This window comes from Phalaenopsis equestris, unplaced genomic scaffold (assembly GCF_001263595.1).
Source record: "Phalaenopsis equestris unplaced genomic scaffold, ASM126359v1 Scaffold000428, whole genome shotgun sequence".
NCBI classification, from domain to species: Eukaryota; Viridiplantae; Streptophyta; class Magnoliopsida; order Asparagales; family Orchidaceae; genus Phalaenopsis; species Phalaenopsis equestris.
The window spans coordinates 3,783,623-3,805,516 of record NW_018164869.1 but is presented as its reverse complement, the minus strand read 5'-3'; the positions used below and the strand labels follow the sequence as shown (position 1 = coordinate 3,805,516).

The window sequence follows — 21,894 nt, the reverse complement described above, 5'->3', positions numbered from 1 at the left end:
TGTCTTCTCATTATTTATGAAATAACAGAAATTTTATTAAAAAAATAAATAAATAATAATAATAATAATAAGTGAAAAGTGTAGTCGTTTAGAGAGACGCGTCCTTTCGGATCAAACATATCGATATCGTTCAATCGTCTCTTCATTTGAACCATCAAACCAAAAGCGAAAGAGAGAGACAGCGGGAGAGATCGAGAGAGAAGTTCCCGTGCCCTAGCCAAAGGAAGAAAATGATGCATGCCTGCTCTGTGTCGAGGTTAGGACCGAAGGAAAAGAAAGGAGAAAAAGAGTTTAGAGTCTCATACCTAAGATACGACACCCAGCTCTAGTCGACCATTCGAGAAGGAAGGCAGAGACTGTGACTTAGAGCACTGCCACGGTGCGAAGGCTCGACATTGTGCCTGCGGCGAATGAAGAGGAAGAAAGGTGCCGTGCTCTCGTGCGTTTAGAAGAAGAGAAAAGGACTTGAACTCCCCTGTGTCGAAGCTAGACCAAGAAAAGTGAAGAGGCGAGGAAGATCGAGAGGTTTCCATGTTGATCGCTACGTGCAGGTAGAAGCCGAGCCTTAGTCGAACGGCTTTCGCTTTGTGCTTGCATAGACAAGATTCTTCAGCCAAAGATAGCAGTATTCATAAAGTTTTGGAACAGGTTCAAGCAGACAATTTGGAGAGATATGTGATAGATCATGATGGTCTATTGAGGTTTAAAGAAAGGGTTCATGTTCTAGATGTTGATGATCTGAGGAAGGAACTTCTGGAGGAAGCACATTTATCCGGCTATACTATTCACTCGGTGAGCAATAAAATGTAACAGGATTCAAAAAAGCATTTTGGTAACCATGATTGAATAGGTGTGTGGCAAAATGTGTGGCCAAGTGTCTTCATGTCTGTTAGTGAAGGTAGAACATCAGCGTCATGTAGGTCAATTGCAACCTTTACCGATTCCAGAGTGGAAATAGGAGGAAATTGTGATGAATTTTGTTATTGGTTTGTCGAGATCACGTCAGAATCAGAATCATGATATTATATGGGTAATTGTTGATTGTCTTTCTTCCCATGCTCTTTTTCTCACCACTTTCAAAAAACACTCCTATACTCATCATCTCCGTGGTCCCTATTCTATAACAATCTCTCCCTTCCATGGATATTCCTCTAGTCTCAGTGGCTTCTCAAACTCATTCACCTTTTTGCCACTCTATCATTAATGCCCCTTTGCGATTCACATTTCATAAAAACATGTGCCTCCTGTTTGATCTCGATATTATAGGGATCGATCGCTCTAACTCCTACGTCTCCTATCAAAGCTCGCTCGATCATGCTTGTGTTGTTGCTTCCTTCTCCTCTCATGCTCCCTATCCGTCGCTTTTCTTTCACTCGACAGGGTATGCCTTCACTGCCACTTTCATGTCCTCTTATAATTGTGAACTAAATCCCCCACTTGCATCGACTTTCTGGTCGACTCCTCCCTTCATCTTCATCTTTGTTGCTATGACCCACCTTTTCTTTCATCTCCCCTCCTAATACTACGAACCTCTAGCATTGTTTAGCTGAACCAACCCTACCCGGTCCCAATTACAAGTTGTTACATTTTTTTGTTAATTGCATTGCATGCTTAATCATGTAAGAAAACATACAAAAGCTGTAACATAATCACTGAAATACGTGTAGATGGCAAACTTACTTTTCAGCGATAAACCTTGGAATGCCAGCTTCCTCCTCACATTCTTTCACAAGATTTTCTTTACAACTGATCCCAAAAGGCTGAATTCAGAAATTATTAGAGCGTGATTAACATAACAAAGCTCATTTGGAAAAAGAACAGATTCTTTGGAAATCTTAGATATAATAAATAACAAACAATGAAAGAACTCAACTGATTAGAAATAAAAAAAATACAGGAAAACTCATTCTTTCAAAAGCACAAATAAGCCTTGATAAGTGAAAGATAACAGTCAATAGTTTTAAGAATTCTGGGGAACTGCATTACTCTTAGTCAATTCTAGCCAAACAGCTATGAGCTTCAAATAATTTAAAATTGTTCAAACAAATTAAAATGCATGTACCACGCTGGGCACATTTATGTTTAAACGGTTTGACTATTGGCATAATTGTGGGCTCAAAAAATTTCCTCCCCAGACTCTCGTTGATTTTAAGAGCTTTGTATTTGATATTCCGGGTGAGATTTTTAGAAATCAGTTGAGATGGTAGATAAGACATTGCCCAGAGATTTGCCCTTATTTTGTAAGGAATTTTTTATTTGGGGTTCGAGATTTCTCATTGGCACAAGCTTTTATGATTAATTAGTTTTGATAACATAAGAGCACTTTCGATTAAGGCTTTCGACATATAGTAACAGTAGATACATGTCTTAGATTATAAAATTTATCATCTTGAGCTTAAAGCGAATGGTGAGAGAAATGATGACGAACCCAATCAAGATCTCATTGTTTCATCATACAGGGTCATCGAAATCACTGATCTACATAGTCATAGGAGGTAGTTGACCCAATATAACTGAAGCAACCTTGTTAGCAACAAAATTGCATCGTCCAAGAGACCCTTGTAGATCTGAGGTGGATGTTTGTCTTAAGGGACAAATTTAAGTCGACATTAACTAACAAAAGACATTATGTCAATCAAATATACTCATCTGGTTGACAACTCAAAGAGCAGAAAACCACAAAAAAATATACGACTTGCGATTATAACTGTAATATAATTGTGTCATTTAACGGAAACTCACCCGGTCATAAAGTTTTTGTCGTAACTGCTACTTTTTTGTAGTTATTGGGTCAAACCACGCGGACAGAAGACTCGGGTCACATCCATATTGGCGTGAAATTAATTTACGTGTGAATATATTTATATACTCGAAGTGACATTAGCTCTTTTTCACATGAGTTCAATCAAAATTTTCACCACCAACTAGCTTTTGTGGTGGATGCATGACATTTATTAAAGCCTTTTTAAGTGATTAATTTAAAATTGAATATTTTAATTTCTTTGTTTTGAGAATTTTTATTTGAAAATCTTGATATAGTTTGAAAAGCTAACCCCTCCGGTTGAAATTATCAGTTAAAATGACTATCATCAGAGAATTTGGACTTTTGAAACAATTATATTTAAAATTCATTTAAAATTTGACACTTGAATATCTATAAAATATTTGTCTAGTAAACTTCATTCCTTATGAGAAGAAAGATCAAACTACGTGATCTGGACTTGTCAATTGTATTTTTTTATTTAGTCATTATTGAAATTACTAAACCTATCGACTCTAATCCTTAAGAGGAGGATCGGATTAGTTGAGTGATGGTTACAATCCTGCCTAATAAATAAAGTGAAAAAATTAAGAGTGTGTAATTTAATTATCTTGATTTAATTTTTTAACACATGAGGAGTCTTAACTTTAAAATAATCATAAATGTTTTAACAAATTTTTGCATTTTTATTGGAGCAAGAACTATTTGAGTTTACATTTAATTTTAACCTATGTAGCATTCTCCAACTATTTAGGGTTAGGCATTTGGTCAATTTATAAAATCACTTGTGGGTATTTTAAACGCGATCTTAAGTCTACACAACATTCTCGAATATAATATTTAAACATACATTGGTTGAAGCACAAGCTGATTTGCTAATTTACACACATTTTGATGCATATATATTTTGAAACAATATATTGAAGTAGGAAAATATCTAGAATTGCAAATGCAATATTTGAACTCCTCCAAGTTTAGTTGATTGTAGATGTATGTATCAAGAGTGATAATGCGATCAGATGACTTTTATACAGTTTACAGAATACAATAACACGATATTTTGTGTGCTTATAAGATGCAATTTGATTTTGTTTGATGCATTTACAATGAGAAAATACATATTATTTTAAATTCCTGCAAAGCAATGTATGATATATGAAGAATTTATAAGATGCAAACACAATTTTAAAGCAACAAAATATTACAGTTAGAAAATCCTCGAAGCTCAAATACATGATTTTAAAAAACATTTAGAATTCGAAATGGATGCTTGGATTGCACACGGTTTTATTTTGGGCTTTAAAAGGATTCTTTTATATTCGCTAGCGGTGAATAACAAGATTGGTAGCAATATTTGATTTAGAATTTATTATGTGAATTTATATATATACATACTGATTCAGTTATCTCACGACGTCAATTACAAAAAGTTATCAAGTTCGACAACCGTTATATGAGAATTCTGAAGTGGATTATTGGTTTTGATCCAAAAGAGGAATCCCCTGTCATTCAGTTTGGATAAATTTTCCGGGGTTAAAATTACATCTGTTCTTGGAAATTCTCTACTCCTTAGCAACTGCTTACGGTAAGTCTCTCAAGGTTAATAGTCTTACGTTTGTTGTCACCAGACCTTCTGTGGTTTGTGTTAGTTGAGAAGGATATCACTCAATCAGCTCCAGATGAGATATGGATTGGAACCGCACACAACGGGTATTGGCAAAATGTTGAAATAAAACCACACCAACCTTATTGCTTTCATTGCAGTATGTTTGGTCACAACTATACTATTTATTATTGTTTGCTTCCTCATCTAAGGTCGGATATCGTTAAAGATCAGCCACCTATCATCCATGCTGAGAAGATGCAACCCGATCATCTTTCCAACACCGCAGTTCCTGACGAAGAACATCATACTACAACTACAGATCTAGTTGTGCTTATAACACCCACTGTTATTGAAGAAGACTCACTTACATGTCAAGATACACGAAAGTGCTACTTTGATACAATAACAGATCAGCAGGTACAACATGTAGTTGCTTCTAATGTTCAACAACCTGCCCATCTCCAACACAATTTAGACCAAGATCAGGTGAGTCAATATTCGGATGAGGAATGTCAGGTCTATTCTAGGAGAAAGAAGAAGGATGAGACCAACTCCAGCTCGGAAACATTTTGGATGATACATTTGTTACTACTGGCAATGACAATCATCTCAATGACAATCATCTTACCATCTTACCAACTTATTAGATTGCTCATTCCCTAGAACTAGAGGTACGAGAAAGACCCAAATTGAATCGCTCTCTAGCCACCTAACATTTTGTATTTCAGCACTTTTAGGCTTTTTCTTTAAGTCTCTAATGTACTTTTCTGTATTTTCTTTTCTGTATTTTCTGTATTTTCTAGTTTTAGAACCATTTGTGATTTTTGTGTGGGCAAGGTGTCATGATTGGGCCCTCCCACACATTGTATTTGTATCTTTCTTTCTAGTTAATATATTAGCCTTTTTGGGTTTTCTATACTATATATAATATCATGACTTTATACTGCATGCAGAATTTTTATTTTTAAGTTTTTATCGCCGTCAATCTGCTTGAATAATCAAGTTGAGGATTCCGTGGCGATATTAGTTGAAGTTTAATTGACACAGAGCTCACCTGGGGCTGAACCGGAGGCTGAATTGATTCAGCAGGATAGCCATAAGGGGTGTCGGCCCTTGGATTGAGGCTAAGGTTGTTGTCAAGTGAGGGAGGCCCCACCTTAGTTATCTACTATATTTATATGCATTTTCTTGTTTTAGCGTTCAATTTTTCATGAGATTTCTATTTGGACAGCAGTCGGCATCCCCCTTCATTTTTAGGGTTGTATCTGAGGTTAGTTTGTGCTTCGATTGTATCCTGCTCCAAGGTGGTGGCTATACCCCACGTATTCCCTAGCTTCTTCCACCCACCTGCTCAAAACCAGCCTCACTGCGCCCCTCCCCTCGCTGTCGCTTACTACTACCTCTGCTCCTTTCCAGATTAAGCTGCTATCATTCCTCTCCACCCCTCTCAATCGTAATTCCTCCTCCTCGTCACTCCAATATCAACCTGCCCTCCCAACTCCCAATTGTAACCCATCTCCCAAGCTTCCTCCCAGCTGCCACTTCGCAAACACCCTTCCCCAACTGTCATAACCCCTTTACCAATCTCCCACACAACCGTAGCCACTACTAGCCTCATCTTTCTGCGACTATCAAATAAACAACCCACCTCCGACCATCAGCTCGACTCCTTCCACCAAGGCACAAGTCTGATGTCCTCCCACAACACAACTGCCATAAATCCCACTTCCCCTCTAATTGCAACAATGTCACTCTGATATGCGCACCAGCTTGTGCTCCTGTCGTTGTTTTCTTATTTTTAGGTATCTTGATTGTAATCCATTTTTACATTCAACAATAAAAGTAATATTTTATTGTGGTCTTAGGTTAACTCTGGTAACATTTGGTATCAGAGCTAGCCTAACCTTAGTCCTATCTTAGAGTTTCCAAGCATCCACCGTACCCCCCACCAAAAATTTTCTTTCATATTTCCAAATCACAACCAAACTTTGATCTAACCGTAATTTTCCCTTGTTAATTTTCAAAATCAACATCCCTACATCAATTTTTACACACCATTTCACCTCCCAACTCTAAACTCTAATCATGTCACCAAGGAGATGTATATCTGAGCCTACTCGGAAAGAGATACAGTGAGAGGTCCAACAACATCAGCAGAGGCTTGCAGACATTGAGGACGATACACAAGGGGACTTACCCTTGATGGTAACAAGGAAAGTCAAAGAGGCAAAAGGCGCGAGAATTTCAACCCTTTTATAGTGAGGATTTTGGTGATGAAGAAGAAAGATCACGACGTTTTGGAATCCTTTATCAGAGAAGGCCTAGAGAGTAAACATCATTTGGAGGACACAGAGAATTTTGAAATAAAGGTGGATCTATCAGAGTCCGATGTAGATATGGATCTAGATGATTTTATCGAATGTTACAATCAGTTGAAATGATTTTTGAGTACAAACAGGTGTCAGAAGATAAAATAGAGAAACTTGCAACTATCAAATTAAAAAAGAGCGCCTCCTTATTGAGAAAACTTGCAGAGGCAGAGGAAAAGAGAATGCAGTCAAGATTTCCAAGTAGGAGAAAATGAAGAAAGTGATGCAAAGGAAATACCTTCCACCCCACTACTGTTAAGGTATGTTTCTAAGACTCCATCACCCATAGCAGTTAGATTTATTAGTGGAGTCATTTGACCAGTTGCAGATGAAGCGTGATTTGGTGAAGCCAAAGGAACACACCACAGCCCATTATGTGGGGGTCTTAAGCCCGCTATTAGCAATGTGGTGCCGCTGCAGCCTTATTGGTCACTTAAAAATACACAGACCTTAGCATTGAAAGTGAAAAGACAGCAAAAAATAGAGCAAGCAACGACCACCAGTCAAGCAGCAACCCACAGTTAGAGGCACGAGCAGGAGCACACCTCAAGAAAATTTGTTCGAATAAGGATAGAGCCAACCCTTGTGAGAAGGAGCCAGAGAAAAGTAGCACACCTACTACAATCCCTGCCAGAAATTGGACCAAGTTTGGGCGCATCACCTCCAGTTGCTCAATGAACAAAGTAGTCTTTTTACCAAGTAGGGCGTCGTGGAGGAGGTTAGGGGCTAGGAGACAATGGAGGTATAGGATGAGGTGTATCATCTTCCACCTGATAAGAATAAAATGCTTGTGGTTCAATGGGTCTTACAGACTAAGAAGACGAAGAAATTGCAATGGTTTCACCGCAACATATTCTACACTCATTGCACTGTGAACAAGAAACTATGCGGTTTAATCATCAATGGAAGGAACGACAATAATGTGGCATCTACACAAATCTTTGGAAAATTGGGTCTCATAACTCAGAGGCACTCCCATCCATAATCTCTAACATTGATCGGAAGTGCCTAATGGAGTTTCGATTGGGAGTCAGCTACAGGATTAGGTGGGTGTGATATGGTCCCCATGAATACATGTCACCTTTGTTGGGGAAACTATAGCGATTTTATCGTAGGACTCAACAAGATGGATTCAGAAACACATTACTTCACCAAGGATGGGAAGCGCATAGTCCTTCCTTCTGTTTAGCACGAGATCATAGGTGTCCTTACCAGCAAAGCAGCATCGATGGGAGTAGTTTTGGTGACAACAGCGGATGATAGAACTAAGCCACCAAAACTACTCACAAGAATATGAGGGCATTTCATCGATATCACACCACCAGCACCACCACCGTGCGGGGAGGTTCAGGTTTAGCCGACCGTGAATTACATTAGGAGTCAATAGTCCGTGAATTACAATAGGAGTCAACAGTATATGAGTGACACAATCCCAAAGATTGGATTGAGATAGATGTTTGATCGCAAGTGGAAAAAAATCCTTAGGTGATTGGGGGGTGATACAGTCATCAGTGAGATCCAAATGTTGCTAGGGCCACAGGCGAAGATCCTTTAGCCCGAAGAGATTAAAGCAACTATGTCATCGTCAACTTGTTAGTAGGAGCTTCGACATATGAGGTCGAAGCTCCCCCAACCCCAGGAGACTGGCACAGGGATCACCTTAGGGTTGAACCCGCGGCTAAACCGGTTCAACAAGGTAGCTTAGCTTGAGGTTAGAGTTATTGCACAAGTGAGGAGGGTCCCCCCCCCCTCCCAATTATCTACTAGTATTTATATCTATTTTCTTATGTTAGCGTTCTGCTTTTGGTGTGATTGCTATGTGGACAGCAGCAGGCGTCCCTTTTTCCTTTTCTGGAGCTGCATCCGAGGATAGGTAGTGCTCTGGTTGTATCCTACTCTGAGGTGGTGACTATCCCACAAAATTTATGTCATTTGCAAGCAAAAATTACCAAAAATTTTGGCAATCTCCCTGTGTCAACTCCCATTAGGAGGGACTGTGAGAGTGTCTATGCCCAATGTCTTAAAAGACAAATTGGTTAGTATCATGAGATACTAAGGTCAAGAAACAAAATATTCTTTTAACCCACCAGTCTTAAAAGATGTGTTGGGTCTTAATTAACCTGCAAAAAGAAAAACACAAGCATATATTTTCCCGAATGTATACTTAACTTTTGGTACTTAATTCCATAGACAAGTATTAGGTTTCCCATAACAAGTATTTAAATTTTCCAATTTTCTTATAAAAATACTCAAACAAATACATAATTTTCCTTGAATGGTATTTAATTCCATGAAGAGCACTCAAATTTCTTTGAATGAATTTTTTTTAATTTTCATATTTTTATATCTTTTAGAGCAAATCAACGGTGATGATAAAGGCAATCGACAACGACGAGATATAAATTATAACAAAATATTTTTCTTCTCTTTTTCTATTTCTTTTTTCCTCTTGGTTTGAGAAAATAAAAGAGAGAGAAAGACAGAGAAAAACGGGGAGAGAGAGAGAGAGAGAAGTGATTTGGTTCTTGTACAACACAGTGGAGATGAGGCTCATGCGTCTCAATTTACGAACAAGTATAAAGGGAAAAGATGGGAGTATTGGAGGACTTGTATGCCACAATCCCGTCATTGACATCCCAGCTAACTCTAGTCACAACTGTATCAGGAAGACACGCAAGGACAATGTGGGGCAAAGAAAGGAAGATGGAGAACAAGAGAAGTGAAGGGAGGAAGATGAGAGTTGCAGCCTTTAAGGTGTAGGACAATAGGAAAAAGAAATTATAAGGACCTTTTAGTAAAAGACTCTCATATTGGGATTCAAGTGTCGTACTTTGCATATTAGATATAGTTTATATTTTGATGAAACCATTCAGTAGCAAACTCCCGGATTAAAATTAACAGGTCATACCCTAATACTCACCGACATAATTTATCTTTTTGTTGGAACCTTACGGTGGCAGACTCATGTACTAAAATCCAAAGATCATGCTCCGATATTTACCAATATAATTTATTCAAATTATAAGAAATCTCAATAAACAAAATAATATAACTTTTCATTGATTGTTTTATCACTTTTTTTTAAGTTGTTAATATATCAACAATATGCCTAGCCAAAGATGCAAATAGAAACATTCTCCAACAGAATCGTCGAAAAATGTGTGACGTAGCGTAACAGATCTTTTATCATTATTTTAGCATTATTATTATAGTGAATAGGTGACTAGTCCGAAGATAGAAAGAGAAATTTTACTCAATAGAGTCATCAGAAATATGAGCGACGGAGCACAACAAACATTTTATCATTGATTTTTTTAGCGCGGCTACCATAAAAAATAGAGGACTAACCAAAGATAGAAAGTGAAACCTTCCCTATCATAGTTGCCAAAAATATGTGAACTCCAAAGTTCGCTCCCCAAACTCATTTTGAAGTTGAGAGCTTTGTATTTGCTAGTTCGAGTCAAATTTTCAAAATGCATATGAGATAGTAGATAAGACACAAGCCAAAGACTTCACCCTCATTTTGTGAGGACTTTTTGATTTAGAGTTCAGGATTTTTCATAGACGCAGGCCGCTATAATTAATTGCCCCTCCTGATAAAAGAAGAGTGCTTTGGATTAACACTAATCATTAAGCACTGAATATTCAGCATATAGTTGAGTAGATACTTGTATTAAATTTTAAACTTTGTCACCTTGAGCTTAAAGGGGATGGTAGGGGTAATGGTGACGAACGCGATCCAGATCCCATGGTTCAGTCATCTCGAGTCTTCGTGGTCCGTGATCGACATGGTTAAAAGAGATAGTCGACCCAACCTGACTGAATGATCCATATTAGCAACAATGAGTTACGCCGTCCAAGGAACCCTTCTAGATTTGAGGTGAATGTTTATCTAAAGAGATAACTTTAATTCAATTTTAGCTAAAATAAGGTTTTATGTTAATCGACACACTTATGGTTCAGAGCTCAAATCATTTTGAATATAAAAGTTATGACTGTGACCATAATATAATGATATCATTTAGCGGCAAAAAACGCAATCATATAACTTTGATCATAATTGCTACTTTTCGTGAAGTCATTGGGTCAAACTACGTGGTCACATAACTCAAGCAGCATCCTTACTAGCAAAAAAAATATTTTAAATGAGAATACATTGATACACTCACTGCAACATTAGCTATTTGTGAACTGAGGATAATAAAAAAAAAATTCCAGCTTGACATATTGTTGTGGAGGATGAATGGGAAATGTTTTAAGTCTTCTAAGTGATTAATTTTAACTCAATGTTTTGATTTGATTGCTTTGAGAATTTAAATTAGAAAATCTTTAATTAGTTTTAAAAGTTAATGCTTCTAGTTAAAATTATGTCAACACAGCCATTATCGAAGAAATTGGGCTTTTAAAACTTGACACATGAATATCTAAAAATTACAACTCAAGTTTTTGTCAATTCCAGTTCTTATAAGGAGGATAATCAACCCATGTGATTTATACTTGCAAATTTTATGATTATTATTTGCATATTATTAAATACATTAGATTTGTCGACTCTAATGCTTAAGGGTGTGAGGATCAAACTAGTTGAATGAGACTTACAGTTCGTCCTATAGATAATGTGGCCTGATTGAGAGCTTGTGTAGTTTAGTTATCTTGGATTTAATTTCTCAACACATCAGGGGTTTTAACTTTAAAATATTTAAAAATTTTCTTAAAAGAATTTTGCATATTTATCAGAGCAAAAGCTATGAGTGAACATTTAACTTTAATCAACACAACATTCTCAGACCATTTAAATTTAGGCATTTAAACAATTTGGTTGAGTAAATAATTTAAACACTGATTTTAAGTTAGCATGAGCAACATTCTCGAACATAATATTTGAACAGTTTATACATTGGTTGGAGCACATTCAGATTGATTTATTGATTTACATGCATCTTGATGCACTACAACAACAACAAGCCTTTGTCCCACCATGCATATATATTTTAAAACAAATATTTTGAAGTGGAAAATATCTTAAATTGCAAATGCAATATTTGAACTCATCCAAGTTGATTGCATAAGTGTCATGTTATTAAGATGTATACATCAAGATATGCTTACTCGGTGCAATCACATGAATTTTTATGCATTTTACAGATTACATGATATTTTGTGTGCTTGTAAAATGAAACTTTATGATGTTTGATGCATTGACAAAGACCAATTACATATTATTTTAAATTCTTGCAAATCACAATATGATATTTGAAATATTTATAAGATACAAATATATATATTTTAAAGTACTCACACACCTTTCTCAGGCAGCATATTAGAGATAGAAAATTCTCGAAACACAAATGTAAGATTTTAAAAATCATTAAGAATTTGGAATGTATGTCTGAATTGCACACAAAGTTTTTTTAGACTTTAAAATAATTATTTTTTTCTACTAGCATATCTATTGTGAATTTGGAGGTGATATTTAATTTAGAAAATATCATTGATCTATATATATATATTGAAAGCCCAAAAAAAGCTAATATATTAACTAGAAAGAAAGATACAGATACAAAGTATAATATGATGGAGGGCCCAAACATGATACCCTGCTCACAACAAAACCACAAGGGGTTCTACAACTAGAAAATACTGAAAAGTACATTAGAGACATAAAAAAAACCTAAAAATACAGAAATACATAGTATCAGGTGGCTAGAGAGCAACCCAGTTTGGTTTTGCATCTGTTTTTGGTTCTAGGAAATGAGCAAGTTAATAAGTTGGTAAGATGATTGTCATTGCCAGTAGTAATTAATATATCATCCAATGTTCCCGAGCTGGAGTCAGCCTCCATTCTTCTTATTCCTCCTAGAATAGACCTGTCATTCCTCTTTCAAAGATTGGCTCACCTGATCTTGCTCTACAATGTGTTGGAGATGTGCAGATTGTTGGACGTTAGAAGCAACTACATGTACCAACTGATCTGTTATTAGATCAAAGGAGCACTCTCGTGTGTCTTGGCATGTGAGTGAGTTTTCTTCAATAACAATGGATGGTATAAGCACGACTGGATCTGTAGTTGTAGTATGTTGTTCTTCTTCAGGAACTGCGGTGTTGGGAAGAGGATCGGGTTGCATCTTCTCAACAGAGATAATAGGTGGTTGTTCTTTAGCAATATTCGACCTTAGATGAGGATGCAAATGATAGCAAATAGTAGAGTTGTGGTCAAACATACTACAATGAGAGCAATAAGGAGAATGTGGTTCTATTTCAACCTTTTGTCAATATCCGTTGTGCATAGTGTCAATCCATATCTCATCCAGAGCTGGTTGAGTGATATCTCTCTCAACTAACACACAAGTCACAGAGGGTCTAGTGACAGCAAGCATAAGACTATTCACATTAAGAGACTTACCGTAAGCAGTTGCTAAAGAGTAGAGGAATTTCATGTTGAACAGATACAATTTTAACCCCGAAAATTTTTCCAAATAGGAATGATAAGGAACTCCGCTTTTGAATCAAAACCGACAGTCCACTTCAGAATTTTCATAAAATGATTGTCAGTTTTGATAGTTTTTCGAGAGAAAATGCGAGTGTAATCGGCATCATGAGATAGTTGAATAAGTATATGTCTACTATCAAGTAGGCCAATGTTTCAGCTGCCCAATAGTTCCATAGTATCAAACTCCTTCCTAATGATCTCCAGTTTTTGGTGACCATAAAGGAATTTCCCCTCTAGAGAGAAACGCCAAGAGAACCCGAGAGAACCAGTTTCAACCTCTGTGAGAATAAGTGCAGGCTTCCCATTTTTTTTTCAAGCTTTTTAATAACATTGTGATCACCTCCACCTTCAAGAGTCTCATGGAAAGATTCTGGAACATTGCAAAACTTATCGATAGCAAAATCAGAGGTGAACCTGGAGGGGCACGAGCAGGAAAGTCGCCGGCAAAAGCATTTGCATAGGAACTGAGCGTCGAGGTCATCTCCCTCACAAGACAGGAGAGAAATAGTCTGGCGGGCAGAAAGCGAGCAAACAGGCGAACAGGAAACCTTCTGTCGGGCAAGAAGCGAGCAGAAGGCGCGCCTTTCTGCGAACAGGAGCGAACCGCAGACAGGGACCATAAGTATATTTAAATCCACTGTCATTATCGGTCACAACCCCGGATGTGAGAAATGGAGGGTTGTGTTAGGTAGTTGACAACCAGCGTAAAACTTGTTGAAAAAATTATGCAATGAATCCTTTTAATTATTGTGTAAGTGCTAGAGCATCCCCTGGAAGCGACGCATTGTATGATCTGAATATAGTGAAAAGTGTGTAAGGGTCGTTACACCGACGTCCGAGTGTAGCGTCAAATAAGCAAAATTCTCACATTACGGACGGATGCAAATAAAAGAATTAGTCCAAAAAAATAATATTATTATAGGATCTTGGAATATAGATACTCTCACTGGTAAATTAATGGAATTAGTTGATATTATGATTCATAGAAAGATGAATATTTAATGAGTTCAAGAAACTAAATGGGTTGGAAAAAAAAACTAATGAGATTGATAACTTCGGTTTTAAACTTTGGTATACAGGTAAGAGTCGCAGAAGGAATTGTATAGATGTAATTACAGATAAGAGTTTGAAACATGACGTTGTAAAAATCATTAGAGTTGGAGACTAAAATTTATAATATTATAAGTGTTTATGCTCCTTAAGTAGATTTAGATATAAGTTCAGAAGATAAATTCTGGAATGACTTAATACAAATGATACTTCTTGAAGAAAAAATTTTTATTGGAAGAGATTTAAATGAACATATCGGTGAATGGTTGAAGATTTTAGAAATATTCATGGTGGCTACTGTCTTTGAGTGATTAATGAATAAGGTAGAGATATATTAGATTTGCTTTAGCGTATGTTAGCGTATGATTTTGTTATTCATTTTGTTATTCCTAATACTTTATTCAAGAAAAGAGATTAGCATATTATTATTTATAAGAATGGGTCTAATAAAACACATTGATTATTTTCTTATAAGAAGAAAAGATCGTCGAGAATGTAAAGATTGTAAGGTCATTCCAAGTGAGAATTTAAGTACTCAACATCGATTATTAGTTCTAGATTTTACGATGAAAATTTGTAAAATAAAGAATATTAGGAATCATCGTTGTAGAATTAGGTGAGAACACCTAAAAAACAAATAAAATTATTTTTATGAGTAAAATTAAAGATTTAAAAATTTGGGATATTCACGAAGAAGCAAATTTTATGTGAAATAAAATAATAAACACTATTAAACAAGTGGCAAAAGTTGCACTTGGAGAATAAAAAAAAATGTTTCTATAAATAAAAATAGTTTGTGGTGGAATAATAATGTTGAAGAAAATATAAAATATAAGAAGTTATGTTATAAAAATTAGTTTAAATGTAAAAGCTTAGAAAATTGGGAAAAATAGCAAGCGGCCTGTTGGCGATCTAATGAACAATCTGTAACGCTAAAAATTCCATTTTTAGTGATCTTTATAATAAATTAGAAACTAAGAAACGTGAAAAATATATGTATAAACTAGCCAAACAAAGAGAAAAGAAAAGTAAATATTTAACTCAAGTAAAATGCATTAAAGATGAAAATCAAAAATTATTTTTCTAAGAAAAAGATATTCAAAATAGGTGGTGAGTTAATTTGATAAATTTTTTAATGAGGTTTCGGAAAATACGATCGACCCAAGTGATCTTAATATCGTGATTAATAATAAAATGTTTCATTTTTACAGTCTCATTAGTAAAAAAAAAGTTGAAAAGACTTTAACGAAAACCAAAGGTGGAAAGCCTGTAGAATCTAATGATATCCTAATTAAAGTGTGAAAATATTTAAGGGTTTGGGAGTTTCTCGACTTACTAAACTCTTTAATATTATTTTAAAAACTAAAAAGATACCTGAATGGAGGAAGAGCATTTTGGTCCCCATTTTTAAGAATCAAGGGGATGCACAAGAGTGTGCAAATTATAGAGAAATTAACTTAATGTTTCATACTTTAAAATTAAGGGAGAGGGTAACTGAACATAGGTTAAGACGTATTACAAAGATTTCTCATAATCAATTTGAATTTATGTCGGGCAAGTCAACCATGGAAGTTATACATTTAATGAGAGGTTTGATGGAAAGTTCATAGAAAATAAGGATCCACATATGATTCTTATTGATTTAGAAAAAACTTACGATAAGGTTCCAAGAGATATCCTTTGGAGAGTTCTTGAGAAGGTGTTGATATGATTTATATTCAAGTCATTAAGTATATGTATACAAGATATGTTACTTGTGTTTGAATAGGAGGATTGACCAAAAAATTTCCTATTTATGTTGGTTTACATCAGAGATCAACTTTAAGCCCATATCTTTTTACTTTAGTAATTGATGGTCATACTGGAAACTTATAGGAGGATGTACCTTGGTGTATGCTTTTTGCTGATGATATCCTTCTCGCGGATAAGATGAGAGAAAAATTTCTCTACCTTGGAGTCTAAAGGCCTTCGTTTGAGTAGAGAACTAAAATTGAATACATTAAATATAATTTTAGTAGTAGTAACTCTAATGCCAGAAATGTAACTATGGGCGATCAAACTATTAAAAGGTGTGAATGCTTTAGATATCTCGAGTCTATTGTTCAAATTGATGGTGATATTGATGGGGATGTTATTAAGTTGGTTGGTTGAAGTGGATTGAAGTGGAGGAATACTTTGGGTCTATTGTGTGATAGAAAAGTATCGCTTAGACTGAAAAGAAAATTTTATAAGATGATGAGACCTGCAATGGTCTATGGCACTGACTGTTGGTCGTTAAAAGAGAAGCATAAAACTAAGTTAAGTGTTGTCAAGATGAGAAGGATTAGGTGGATGAGTGGCTTTACACTTAGAGACAAAATGTGAAATGAATATATTCATGATAGGGTTGGTAGCTCTAGTGATGGAAAAAATTAGAGAGTCGTTTTAAATGGTTTGTTCGCATTAAACGTCGACCATCTAATGATCCAATTAGAAGTATAGATGTTTTAGATTCGATTTATGTTAAGAAAGACAGAGGTAGGCCTAGGAAGACTTGGGCATATTGTATAAAAATTGATCTTAATTTATTAGAATTAAATGAAAATACGACACTAAATAGGATGTAATGGAGAAAAAGGATTCATGTAGCCAACCCTACTTAGTGAGAGAAAGATTTTGTTGTTGTTGCATATATATAAATCCAAAAATCTTTCAAAATTTTAATTATTTGCAAAAATATTATGACTTTAAAAATACATGCATTTTTTTATTTTTAAGCTCTTATCATCTTTTGTTTGCTTGCATAATCAAGTTGAGGATTCAATTGTGATATTATTTGGTGTTTAATATTAGACATTTAGCCTTTATAAAGTTGACTTTTAAAGGTTTCAAATAAAATTTTATTTGATTTTTTGAATGAGCTATTGAATCACTTATTACACTATTTTTTTATTCAACTTTCAACATTATATTTTATAAAACAAAATATATATGACATGGGACCTTACTGCGAATGTGGTACTATAGCTGCTACAGTACCGCGGGATTTTGCGATTGCAAGAGAGGCTGAAACAGTCTCGTTTACCTTTTTTATGCCTTTTTTTCCAATTATCATTCAATAATATTTAGTCATTTCCTATATATGTATTGTATTAAAGTTTGAATCAATTTTTGGCTCAAATTTCTATCAGGACAACCGTCAGCATCCGTTTCGCCCTTCGAGTGTTGTGTCCAAGAGTTTCGGTAATATTCCAGTTGTATCTCTCTCCCTCGAGAAGGTGTTTATCTTCTTAATCCCTTTCCACATCCTCCCCACGTCTCTCCCGGCTGCCTTCTATTGTTGCAACCGCCTCCAAACAGCTGCATCTTACTGTCCCACCTGCCTTAGTTGACGCCACCCTGGATAGCCATCCTCTTGTTGTCCTGCAGTTACACAAATCCGTTGTCGCTTTCGCTCATTTCCCCTCGCTGCAGCATCCCGGAAACAGACATTTTTTGCAGCTTTTTATTGTTCCAGGCATCCATTCCTCTTCTTCCATCTTGTTGCCCTTGCTGCAACTCCTCTAATTGTCGCCTCCGTCCACACCCTTTGCTCTCGTCAGCCTTCTAGCCTTCACCCACTCATTGCTACCTCATCGGGAAGGTTAAACCCTTGCCAATCACCACCACTATCCTAAGATCCCACCCTAGTTTGAATATTTGTGTCGTGTTTGTTGTTATTTCTGATTTCTGAGTATCTTGTTATTATATTTTTCCTTTCAAGTGTGTCAATTACAACCACTTAGTTGCTTCAAGTAATGATATTTGTTTTTTTATCATACTTTGGGTTAACTTCGGTATCATTTGGTATTAGAGCTAGCCTAACTCTAATCATATCCAAGAGTTTACTAGCATCCGCCGTAAAAAAAAATAAATTTATTTTCTACCACCAAATACCCATTCCAATTCCACAAATCTCAAATCCTAACCATGTCACCAAGGAGATACATGTCAAACCCTACCCGGGATGAAATACAGCGAGATATCCGTCCCTTCAACAGAGGCTTGTAGAGATGGAAGACAGAACCCAGGAGGAGATTACACTTGGGCGGGATCTGGAGAATCTAAGGGGAGATACAAGCTAAATCCCTTCCATAGAGAGAATTTCAGTGATGAAGAAGATGTGTCATGGCATTTCAATAGGGAGAATCTGGAGTCCATATGCTAGTGTGAGGAAAAAGATAAGATTAATACCTAGTTCAAAATGAAGCGAAAGATAAAATGTTGGTTCTTACGAGCTTACTACAGACAGAATATTCAAAACCTAGCTTCAGAAGTGGAGAAACCACATCACCGATTGGTGGCCGTCACATCTTACAGACAGAGTTCAACCTCAAGATCTTGCAATCATAATATATCTAGGAGAACATCAAAACTGACCCCATCAGAGGAAAAGCTATTCATAGTGGAAAACAATGAAACCAAGTCGTATTCCTAAGTCTGTCCCAGTCAACAAGTGCTCTAGGTGCTACGAGTTTGAGCAAAGTGAATCAGATTGAACAACCAAGAAAGTAATCACTTTCATTGATCAAGATGCAGTTGAAAAAATGAGTGGTGATCCAGAGAAGATAAAAATTTCATAGATGATTTTCAACTTATGACCAACGAGTAGACCAGCAATTCGAGTTGAATCTGGGAGAAAAACTACATTGAGTTGACAATAGTTGTTCTAGAAGATAGTGAATCTGAGGTAATAGACATTCATGTTGAGTATAAGATCGTGGTGCCTTGAGCTACCGTTTTGCAGACTTTGAGAGAAGCATCAGCAATACTGGTATCAGATGTCTAGAGTTTAAAGAATTGATATCAAACATAGTGCAATCCAAGATAGGAGAAATTCAGACTTTTCAAATATGTAGCCTACTTCTGGAGTATCCCCAACTGAGAAAGGTCCAGTATGTCTGAGATAACTCTTTTGTATCTCTTCTGGAATTCAATTTTGTAGCATACCCATCGACAGTTGATCAAGTAGGATGGATGAACCACAAGTAATATTTTATAATTGGATCCAAGTCCATTCAAAGAAGAAGAAGAAGAAGAAGAGGCATCTCCTGAGTGGTTATACTTCAGTGTGGTTCAGTCTGCTATAAATTTCATCCCATAGTTGATTCTTCCTTACATACTTGTTTATTATATACACTCGGACAAGTAAGATGAGTGTAAGAAGCCAATTATTGATTTAATAGATTGAGGCTTAGTTCATGAGGATGCTCATCCACGTAGAGTTCCAGGTATGATTGTGCAAAAACATGATGGATACATATTCTATCCATATGTGCTTTGAAATGCCAACGCCGACAGAATTGACTAAACGGGAGATTACAACATTTCCACCACCTTCAACGTGATCGAGTTGATGTCATATGATGAGGAAATAGAAGCTTCGATGGATGAGTTAAAAGCTTCCCCAACCTCGGGAGATTGATGTGGGAGCTTAGCTTGGACGTTGTACCATGTCGGCAGCTAAAAAGTTTGCGGAGGTTGCCCGTAAGAAGCTGTCGGTCGCTGAAAGTGAAGTCCCGTCGCCCGCTTCGGAAGGACATTTTAATTTAAATTTACATATAATATATAATTTTATAATTTTAGAAAAATATGAAATCAAACTGACCTCCTATTTTTCGCAGTTTAAATGAAAGAGCGATCTATGTCAAATCTTGTATCTATCCCGAGGGATAAACTCAAGACTTGAGGATGAGGCTCGCTCAAATAAACTAAGAAATATATGACATCTGTTTTGTCTGTGAAACTGTTTTATTTGCCGACAAGTTTCTCTCTTTAATATAAAAAATTAAATAGGGTTTAGTTTAGGCTGGGTTCGGAAAAGCTTCCTATAAGGGCAAGCCCCTATAGTTAATTACATCTTAAATGACCGAAGTCACCTAAAAAAACTCTCAATAAAAATCAGTGAATATTATCTTCAAAGAAGTCAAAAGGATAGGACTTTTCAACGAAATCGGACGAAGAGGTGTGAAAGGGGAAATGCTCGAACCCGAAACAATGTTGAGGAATCCAAATGAAGAGAAACTAGGGGAGACCACGGATCTTGAGGCGAACCTCGGTGGCTTCCCAGTCTATCCTATGATTTGGTTTCAGTTTCAAGGAGAAATTATTAAAGTGTTTCATCCTGCCAATTTTGTTTAATTAGGGCTTATATTTGCGTGACATGATCACACAAATCGCCTGAAAGATATGAGGGTTTACGTCGTATTTCGGAACCTAGAACGAGTTAGGGCTTAAATCGTACAGCAGAGCTATACGAATGCCTAAAGAAAAGGTGTAGGATTTAAGTTGCGTCAGGCAAACAACCTCGAAATCATATGGATTGTTATTTAATTTCTAGGAAAAGGAATAGTGTTGTTAGGGAAGACACGTTCTGTTGTTGAAGATGGTCGTGCTGCCCACTGCGCTAGCTTTACCGATGTGACGAGTTTAAGTTTTCTAGGGTGTCCGGTTATAGTGTTAAATTAAACGGCCCTATGTTTGTAGTTCTCTAAACATCCTATGCAAAAATGAAACATGCTTGAAGCTATATAATGTAAAGTGTGCAATGCAAGAACAAATAATAGAATGCACGTGGAACAGTAGTAGGCAAAAACAGGGACAGTATAACGTGTTGTACATGAAGAACAGTAGCAAGTAGAAACAGGACAAGTGTAACATGCTTTACAGTACGGTAGTAGACAGAAACAGGAAAATTATAACATGTACGGTAGCAGGTAGAAACAGGACAAGTATAACATGTTGTACAGAACGGTAGCAGGTAGAAACATTACAAGTATAACATGCTGTACAGTACGATAGCAGGTAGAAACAGGACAAGTATAACATGCTGTACAGTACAGTAGCAGATAAAAACAAGAAAATTAAGTGTTGTACAGTACGGTAGCAGGTAGAAACAGAAAAATTAAGTGCTGTAAAATGTAAAGCAAATTTATACACCTGTGAGATCCGGTGTCCCTTAAGCATAGCAAACCTAAATGCATCTCAAAAAGTAAATCCCGAAAGAAACGTCGTCCAGGAAACCCGAAGAAAAGTAGAGGAACTCGAGAAAATCAACGAAAGAGACTCAAGTGAAAGAAAATCCTCAAAACTCCTGGGGAAATCCCGAAAGAAAAGAAAAGTAACACGAGTGCTCCGTCCCAAAATTTCGATAAAACCAAAGAAAATTCCAAGTGAGGGTATATTTATTCTCGAGGGTCCACGAAGGCTACTCGGTCACCCGAATGTATAGAACCCACCACTCGTCTAGAAGGGTGTCTTGAACCTCACTTAGAGGGCTATTTCCTAGCCTAAACAGGTATTCGTCATGTGGACAACCAGCTTTAAAACATATTTTAAAACTTATGTTTTTGACATACACACAAATTTTAAACATGCAAAGAAGAGTTATCAATTTTGTTTGGTAGAAAAGTACGCTTTCGTTTGAAAATGGTTTATCAAAACTTATCTCTTTTTTTTTTAGAAATTTTTGTTGTCCACGAGTCGATTACGCTACCAGGCATAGGACTGCCAACAACCTGAGGAGGTTCGAGCCAACTCCCGCTAGACTTATGTCGGTGAAGGATACCATATCCTATTGTTCATCAAATGTCTGGATCTT

The 21,894-nt window shown here is 36.3% G+C and overlaps 1 protein-coding gene across 2 annotated transcripts in view; it reads right to left on the bottom strand.

The window, feature by feature from the left end:
• The window catches only part of LOC110027404 (nudix hydrolase 20, chloroplastic-like), a 73,478-nt gene that overhangs the window by 15,407 nt on the left and 36,177 nt on the right, over positions 1-21,894 (bottom strand). For both annotated transcript variants that reach the window (XM_020728819.1, XM_020728818.1), the window contains exon 6: positions 1,681-1,760. In XM_020728819.1, the coding sequence (XP_020584478.1) occupies positions 1,681-1,760 (80 nt within the window). The remainder of the gene's footprint in view (positions 1-1,680; positions 1,761-21,894) is intronic.